This window comes from Lactuca virosa, chromosome 2, assembly GCF_052849685.1.
Source record: "Lactuca virosa cultivar CGN04683 chromosome 2, Lactuca_virosa_CGN04683_v6, whole genome shotgun sequence".
NCBI lineage: Eukaryota > Viridiplantae > Streptophyta > Magnoliopsida > Asterales > Asteraceae > Lactuca > Lactuca virosa.
Genome location: NC_136427.1, coordinates 62,209,900 through 62,219,507, shown reverse-complemented (window position 1 = coordinate 62,219,507; position 9,608 = coordinate 62,209,900). Strand labels below are relative to the sequence as shown.

Genomic DNA, 9,608 nt, shown 5'->3' with positions numbered 1-9,608 from the left:
GAGATTTCACATACTTGGAGAGATTTGGGAGAGATTTGATCTTAACCATTATTATCGTATAATCTCGTAATGCAAGGTTCGTGAACCCCGTTATGCTTCGTTTATGATTGTTTTAAGTCCCCGAAAGGGTCCTTAGTCGTGTTTTGATGCGTTTAACTCCTTTTTAGGGTTTTTACATTGTTAACACATAGATTCTTCAAGACACTTGAATTCTTAACATGCAAATGTACATTTTTATACATAGAATAACTTTTAACATTCAAGTACAAATTAAGTTTGACCGGTTTGACTTGTTGACTTTGACTTGAATTTGAGGGTTGTCACAGATTCATCAGAGAAGTCACTTTCATTTTCTTGAGACTTCTTGAAATACAAAGCTGTAGATTTGTCCCTGTGATTATCTTGCATGCTTTCCTTATGCAAGATCTCTTTTTCTTCATGATTACGAAGATTACCAAATAGAGAGGCTAAATCCATGGTTGTAATCCTTTTCACTATTCTTTAGAATATCAGCATGATGCTCCCAACTATCAATCAACGAATCAAGAAACTTAAGCACAAGAGAGTTTCTAGTTTTGTTCATATTTAATTCACATATCCTTTACCAAGAAATTAAAAAGATTGAATACCTGAGTGAGGGTTTCGTTTCTTATATTGAAAAAGTGCTAATATCGTCGATTCAAACTGTTTTTATTAACAACTTTTACTTCATTAGTACCCTCATATGCGACAGTCAACGTTTACATCATCTCTTTGGCAGATCTATAGTTTTGGACAAAATGATAGATATCATAATGAAGAGCGTTTCCTATTGTAGAACGAGCCCTCACATCAAGAGGAACAAGACACTTGTCTTCATCATCGAACTCATGGACATGTTTTTTTACCATCTCGACTTCTTTAAGATTCTCCTTGATAGGTTGATACATAGGAACATGAGGACCATCATTGATGATGCTCAACGTGGATTAGTCCATGGTTTCGAGAACCATCATTGCTTTGGACTTCCACATTGTGAAATTCTTTTCATCAAATAGAGGTATTTTATGACTTGAAGTGGTTTTAGAATGGTTTGATGAGGAAGGAGAAGACATTGTTAATCGAACAAGATAACTTGCTCTGATACCAGTTGTAGGTTCCCTTGATCTATGACAATTAACAATGAAAGGATTGAAAGAACACAAGATGTATCACAAAGGTTTTTCACTAAGAAAAGGTTCTCATAAAGAGAACGAGCACAAAGCTCTCTAGGATTTGCTAATCAACTAATGATACGAACCCTAGTATATAAAGAAAAGTAAATAGGTATGAACCCTTACAAGCCAGAGATATCACCTAATCTACGTAAATAATAAAATATATCTGATATCTCTAAGATATCAGATCTGCTAACTAACTCCGTATCTCTATCTATATATACAAGAAATTACATTTATAAGGTTTACATGCTGACACTGCATTGTAGACTTGACTTCACACTGGCGCTAGTGAGAGACGTTGGCGCTGATGACAATGTCATCGTGAAGGTTTTGCATTATCAGATTCTAAGTGTTCTTATAGAATCATCTTGTGATCCATCTCATTCAAAATTTATGATGAAACTGATGACCTGACATGATTTGGGTATGTATTCAAGTGTTCAATATCCAATCCATTGAAGAAATTTCAGTCTAGCTGTCGTTTATAAGTTTTTTTTTTTGGGGAATTTTTGATGATAAAGATGATCATCCTTTAACTAATAAATCATTAATGTTAAAGGTGTAGTCATTTTATAATCAAGTGTTTGAATAAATCATTGAGATCTAGTTATTCATCCTAAGTCATTATAAATGGAAATTGAAATGTTGAAGTAAAAACTAGTTGAGCTAAATGGTCATTTTTGAAGTTTATGTTCACAATGGAGTTTCACCACTTATTTGCACGACCCTACAAATCTATTTTTCAAACCATGAAAATATTACTAATAGAAATGAATCTCGGTTGGGCTTACATAGCCTAGAAATTCATTTTTTAGACTTACAACATGTAAACGTCCTTACAACGTAATTTTACAAGTTGTGCTAATGCTACAGTTAGAAGACTTTTAATTAGAGTTTACTTATGAAGAACGCAAGTCTTATACTTGTTTGCATTGACTCTTAGGTGACAAAAGCACATTTTACGGATGAAAAATGGGTTCTATGGTATGACGTTTTCAAGGATTTTGCAATATAGTAATTATGTTGATTTCTTAACGATACCAAGCCGATTTTATTACCCAATAACACATGTACATATTATATTTTGTATTTTGAACTTTCCATGTTTTAAAGTACTATGTGAATATTATACGTATTATGTGTGCATTCATGAAAATGAATTTTATAACGAGTTTCTTGAAATAAGATGAACTTGCTTGTTTTGGAATTTAAATTTGATATTGATCATTTACATATACATAGTATGTGTTTGAGACTTGTGTGACAACTTGAGACTTGGGTACCTAATTGAGATGTTTTTGATGTTGTTAATTACGACATTCTGGATGGGCCTTAATTACACATGAGTTTTATTACCCCACGTATGGTACATATCTAGCGGATCTTCGTACTTAGGAGATCAAGATAAGAGTGTATAGTGTGCTACGTGCTCACTATTTACATAGACTCAATTATTCTAAAATTTTTAATACACCAAACAGAAAATGTATATTATGCTATTTACTTAATTTTTAAACATGCTTATTATGAGATGACTAGACTATGAAATTTACTTGCGGTTTGAGATATAAAATCATATACATTGCATTCTTTTGAAATGATTGATTTAATCACTCAAATATCAAAATTATTGATTTAATCACTGAAATATGAAATGACAAATTGGAAAATGGTGACCATTTATACAAACACTCAAAAAACTAGGTCATTTTCATCAATCATCCAACATACGATATTTTTGTAAATGTGCTCAAAATAAAAGGCTTTTTTTTTATAGAAAAGAAAAGGTGGAGGGCTAAAATGGGTGAAAATGAATCGAAGCCGCCTTAGAAAGCGGTTTTACAAAACAACCAACAAAAAAGAAAAAAAAAAAAAATAGCGACAATTCCGATCTCCGCCTCTTTAAATATAAACCCTTAAACCTGCTCATACTCGTATCATTTCTTCTCTCTACTTTCAACCAAAACCTTCCCCATTTTTTCAAATCTTACGACCATGTCTTGCTACAGAGGAAAGTATGCTGGTATGATATCAATCTCTTCCTCATTCTCGAATTGCTTCATTTGATTTCACTTTTAGAGCGTCATTTTGTTTGTATATCTGATTCGATCTGTTATTTGTTCACCAGCATGATCTGTATTTCGTATTTCCTTTTACTAGATTGTGATTATCAGGTGATTGATCTATTGTTTTTACGTGTAAATTGAAAGTTCTAGCGATTAAATTTACTTGAGATAATTCCTATTGATCTGATTGGAGGCTTTAGTTAAACCCTTGCACATGATTATTTTACCAGAATTCTTCTTCTACGACTCCAGTTGTTCGGATCTGTGATTTTGCATCACAAGCATCTGAAAAAAACCGACGGATGCGTTTGGGGATTGATTTTCACTACAGATTCTGGTTTTATATCTTGGATTATATGTGAATCGCTGCTAACTTAGTTTAGATGTTAGTTTGTTTGTTATATCGTTTTGATCCGATTAAATTGTAAGATCCGTCGATGATTTTCTAAAACCCTACGATTATAAGTTGAGATCCGTCAATGATTTTGAAAATAATATGACACGAATGTTGCCTTTTTTGTATCAGATGAACTTATTGCCAACGCTACCTACATTGGAACTCCCGGAAAGGGTATTCTCGCCGCCGATGAGTCCACCGGCACAATCGGAAAGCGTCTGTCAAGCATCAACGTCGAGAACAACGAGTCCAACAGAAGAGCCCTCCGCGAGCTTCTTTTCTGCACTCCCGGTGCCCTCCAATACCTCAGCGGAGTCATTCTCTTCGAAGAAACTCTCTACCAAAAAACCGCCGCCGGTAAACCCTTTGTCGACGTCATGAAGGAAGCCAACGTCCTCCCCGGAATCAAAGTCGACAAGGGCACCGTCGAACTCGCCGGAACCGACGGCGAAACCACCACCCAAGGTCTCGACGGACTCGCCCAGCGATGCGCACAGTACTACGCCGCCGGCGCCAGGTTCGCAAAATGGCGCGCTGTTCTTAAAATCGGCCCAAACGAACCATCCCAGCTCGCCATTAACGAAAACGCAAACGGATTAGCAAGGTACGCAATCATCTGTCAAGAAAACGGTCTAGTCCCCATTGTTGAACCAGAAATCCTCGTCGACGGATCACACGACATCAACAAATGCGCTGACGTCACCGAGCGTGTCCTCGCCGCCTGCTACAAAGCTCTCAACGACCACCATGTTCTTCTAGAAGGCACCCTTCTGAAACCCAACATGGTCACACCTGGCTCCGACGCCAAAAAGGTCGCACCTGAAGTCGTGGCGGAGTACACCGTCAGAGCTCTTCAACGCACCATGCCGCCAGCTGTCCCGGCGGTTGTCTTCCTCTCCGGCGGCCAGAGCGAGGAGCAAGCCACCGTTCACCTCAACGCGATGAACCAGTTCAAAGGAAAGAAGCCATGGACTTTGACTTTCTCATTCGGTCGTGCTTTACAGCAGAGTACTTTGAAGGCGTGGGGAGGAAAAGAAGAGAATGTGAAGAAAGCTCAAGAAGCCTTTCTTGCAAGGTGTAAGGGAAATTCCGAAGCTACCCTTGGGAAATATCAGGGAAGTGCTGCTTTTGAAGGGGCTTCTGAGAGTCTTCATGTTAAGGACTACAAGTACTGAAAAGGGTTTATTGGTAAATTTAAACCGATTATTGTGTTTTTATGTTTTGTGAAAGGCATGGCAATTTTTCTTTTTGTCTTGTGAAAGGGGTGTTTAGTGTTTTATACCCTTGAAATACTTTTTAGGTTTTTATGTTTATGTTTTTGGTTTTTAGTGTTGGTCTAAGCTTAGGAGCGATGGCTGAAAATAAGCTTGAAAAAATGTCTAGCATTGGTTGAGGTTGGTGGAATTTGAAGTTTGAACGGTTTAAAACGCTTTTACGTGTTATTTTCATTTTTCATTTTTCATTTTAATATTTGGTTAATTTTGTATAATCATTTGTTGGGTTGTGGTGATTTGGTAATGTATTTGGAAGATGTAAGTAATTTTAATTCATTTATCCGAATTCAAATCCTAACATTATTCGGTGACTAGAGGACATGAGAATAGCCTTGTGTTTGTAGTGATGATTAGAAAAGTTTCATTTTAAAAGAAAAAACCTCAGTATCTTTATATTTTATATTTGTACAACAAAACTATTGTTTTAATTGACTTATGTTAGTCACAACATATTTATGAAATAGACTTGGTAGCTTTTTCCTTAATGACAATATAATTTATTGTTTGCTCAGATCGTATTGATATCAAGTTTCTTTCATGTCAGCATAACAAAGTGTATTGATATCAAGTTTCATGAGCATACTACACATGTTAGTATGGTAAATTGTTTTAGTGAGAGTTTTATTGGTGATTTATGTTTTGTTTAATAACAATTATGTTTTTTAATACAATATTAGGTGTTCATGTCATTACATTTTTATTTGCACTTATTTGACGTTCGGTCTCACTTCAAGCTAAAGGAGGAACTCATTAGTAAATCTATTGATTTCAGAAACCCCATATTCATGTTTAATCTCTGCCTTTTAATTATACTTGTGATGAGTTTAGTTATGTAAATGGTAACAAATAGCATTTTGATCTGATTAACAGACGAGAATGTTTAAGGGTGTCAATATTATAATAACACTTATAAGGTTATATGTACATTTAAATATTACTGGTACAATAAGAGATTGTTAGATATTTTTTGGACCACTTAAATTAAATGTATATTATTATCATTAGTTTCATATTTTATTATGAAAATCATTTAGATATGTTGATGAATCGATTTTAATAATCAAAATAAACACATATTTTGTTTATTTTGTGGGTTTAATTTCCGGTTTGACTAAAGATCTTATAAATTCTTTATAGTTGTCATATTCAATTATATTTCCATCTATATAAACACGTGATGAGAAGCAAATCAGATATACAAAAATACACTTGAGATATACATGGGTCTGGTTGGTATGAGATTTTAAAAGAAGTTTTGACTTTTGAGAAATAAGTTTGAAATCAATCTTAGTATGTAGATCCAAAAATCTCAATAAAAAAAGGTATCTATTTTTATTTTTTTGTTTTAGTTTTTAGTAATAAATTTGACATTAATATGTTTAAGCTTTCACGTCTATATTTTAGTTATCAAGATATATACGATCTTTTATCATATTTTTTAATATTTAATACAACAAGTATTATTAATGGTCGGAGATAGTGTAAAAGCACAATATCCAAATATTGAAACTAATACATATTATCGTTGTTGAACTAGCACCTTTAGCCAATTATATCATTATACAATTCCAGTCTTCCAGACCACAGTGCTATGGCTTGGGGGCTTGGGGCCATCAAAAATTTCTAATTTCGAACACAATGAATGGCAAATACGGGAATCGAGGGGTAAGTTCTCATTTGTGGATAATTATGATTATATGGATTGCCCTTTGGATATGTTTTTTAGGCACAATGGAATTTTAGTTGGGTTATGTTCGAAATCAAATTTGGTTGCTATATAGAATTGTGAATAAATTACAAATTCGGCCATGTCTTATATTCAAAATCATAAGTTCGGTTCAAATAATAAATTGTTTTAATGTTTCTTATGTTTGTAATTCATTGCAAACGTGGAACTATGCATTATTTAAAAATTAAGAGTTTATTTGTACATAATAATTTATTTTTATACATATTAAGATGGTGTTTGTTTTTTCAAAGGTAAAATGTATACAGTCTGCGGATCACATCTGTCTGCAGTACAAAATGTGGATCAAACGTCTACAGTCTACAAAAAGAAGACTGTTTGTTTTTTAAAATCTACAGACTGCTAAAATAAATTGAAACCTAAAGAGTTTATATATATATATATATATATATATATATATATATATATATATATATATACACACACATACAATTTAAAGAGAAAACTACAAATTTAGCCTAATACATGAATTACTTTGTGGAAAATAGCCAAAAAAAAAAAAACAAAAATTACGAATTTAGCCCCTAAAATCGCAGATGGAATAAAGCCATCTGCGATTTTGCCAGTCCATTTGCGAATGTACAAATGGCTAAAGCACGCATGTGCTTTAGCCACTTGTACATTCGCAGATGGAATGGTCCATCTGCGATTTTGTGTGGCTTTTTGTATAAAAACGTCTTTTTTTTTCTTCATTTTCACTTTCTAACTTGAAGAAACTCTCTCTCTCTCTCTCTCTCTCTCTCTCTCTCTCTCTCATTTCCTTTGACGATTTCTTCAACAAGATGAACGATTTTTTCAACAATCCCGCAAATATGGTAAGATCTTAACTCATTTTATTTTTAATCAACATTTATCTAGTGTATGTTTTTTTTTATTTATGATTTATTCTATTGGTTTTTGTAAAAAAATGAAACTATATTGTGTGTTATTTAGTAGTTATATTGTATTTGATAGATATAATATTATTTATTAATAGCCTTAAAGTTTTGATGCTATTTAGTTAGTGATTGTATGAATGTACAAGTATAAACTGCGTAAAATATGCATTGGGTTGTTGTACATTTAGTAATTTGAATGTTGGATTATTTATTTATTACATTTAATATCCCAATTTTTTAAAGGAAATAGTTGTTAAGTTTTCTAATTTTTTGTTGTTTTTTCAGCATGATTATAAAAATTTTAATGTTAAAACTATTGTCAACTTAAAAGGATCAGGGTGTAACATTTGGGAAGTATTGGAGGTGCTACATGGTGCACGTCGCGATAGTTTTAGACAAATTGTGTTTGGTTACTTGTTAAACGTCCCTCATTTACAAGGGGACATATTGTTGTTCCATAAAATGTTTCTTCATCAGATACGGCCGGACGCCGTTTTATCCCCAGATGACATAAAACGGTTATATTTTAGAGTGGGAGATACGAAAATGGTTTATGGCCCAGAAGATTTTTGTTTGATAACCAGATTTAATTTTGGCGTGTATCCCAAAATGATTGGCAAAAAAGTCTCAGAAAAAAAGTTACTAGTAAAAAAAGATGTTTATTGCGTGAACGGCTATTTCCGAACCATACAAATAGTTCGGTGAAAACCTGTGACTTCAAAAGTTTTATTTTAAATCATTCCTTTCTAGAAGCTACCGACGATGATGCGGTTAGACTATGTCTTATATACGTTTTGTGTGAAAGATTTTTGAGAAAAGAGATAAATAACCGGGTGCCGCAAGACTAGTTTTTTTTGCCGAGAATTTGGATGTGTGAAACAGGTATTTTTTGTTTACTTTGAAAGTTTCAAATTATGAATGTTAATGTATATTATAATTAATATTTTTTTGGCAGTTTTGCTTGGGGTAGCTATCTTTGGAATTTTACCTATGACGACCTTGAGGATACGTGGAACAAGATAGATACATATTTTTCATTGTCGGAGCGTCGTCAAACTTTTAAATACTCCATTTCAGGATTTACGGCGCCATTTAGGGTATACAAATTTATTATTATTTTCAATAAGATGTTATTGCTATGTTAGTTATTTTAATTTTTAATACTATAATTGTGAAAATTGTAGATATGAGTATATGAGATGCTTCCAGCTGTTCGAGCTTGTGGATTTGTGTTAAGAAAAAACCGAGACACAACTCGGATGAAACGATGGAGTGGTACGAAAAAATTGAAATGAGTTAATGTGAACAAGATTATTGAAATGACAAAGGTTTGTAAATATTATTTTAATTTTAAAAAATTCCTTATTACACTTTTATATGCATTTTTAATATGTTAAATTGTTTTAGGAGGGACGACGACCAAGAAATAACATGTCACCGAGTGATGAAGAGACGACGTCTTCTTATTATATGTCATTTCAAGAGTATGTATATGGTGAATGGAATTCAGTTCCATCCCCAGTACGGGAGCATTTTAGGAGACAAGACACATCTTCGTCTAGTATGTCTTCTAGTGGCCACTCTCACGGTAGAGGTGGACCTACTGGGAAACCAAGCTTAGAGGAGGTGTTGAAACGGCTACATGCACTGGAGCAACATGTGTTTATGAACCGAGAACCTACTGAGGTGTTTGTAGAAGAAGTGAATAATGAAAACATATGGAACAACATCAGCTTTGAGGAACCTGCATTATTCCAAACAAATTTTGGTGAAACGGTTAGTTACACCCTACATTTTTTATATAATTTGTTATATATTTGTAAATTTTTGTTAATATTTTATAGCTGAAAATGTAGGTTGTAGAAGATGAGTCGATGAATAAAAATAAAACCAATGAAAATGTTTTTGGTGATATTGAAGACGACAAGATTATTATATATATTACAAATACGATTTTAATTGTTAAATGTTAAGGCGCCTTTCGTTAATAATTATAATGTTATAATTTTGATGTAGGAGTTGGACGAGAGGATAGACAAAGCGGGGC

General features: G+C 33.4%; 1 protein-coding gene across 1 annotated transcript; it reads left to right on the top strand.

Moving 5' to 3' along the window:
- The first annotated feature begins 3,090 nt into the window (after positions 1 to 3,090).
- Positions 3,091 to 5,091, top strand: LOC145159128 (fructose-bisphosphate aldolase, cytoplasmic isozyme-like). Its single transcript, XM_079078036.1, has 2 exons — positions 3,091 to 3,222; positions 3,792 to 5,091. Exons 1-2 carry the CDS (start codon positions 3,195 to 3,197, stop codon positions 4,835 to 4,837), a joined length of 1,074 nt encoding a protein of 357 aa, XP_078934162.1. The 5' UTR covers positions 3,091 to 3,194; the 3' UTR covers positions 4,838 to 5,091.
- Positions 5,092 to 9,608: the final 4,517 nt, after the last annotated feature.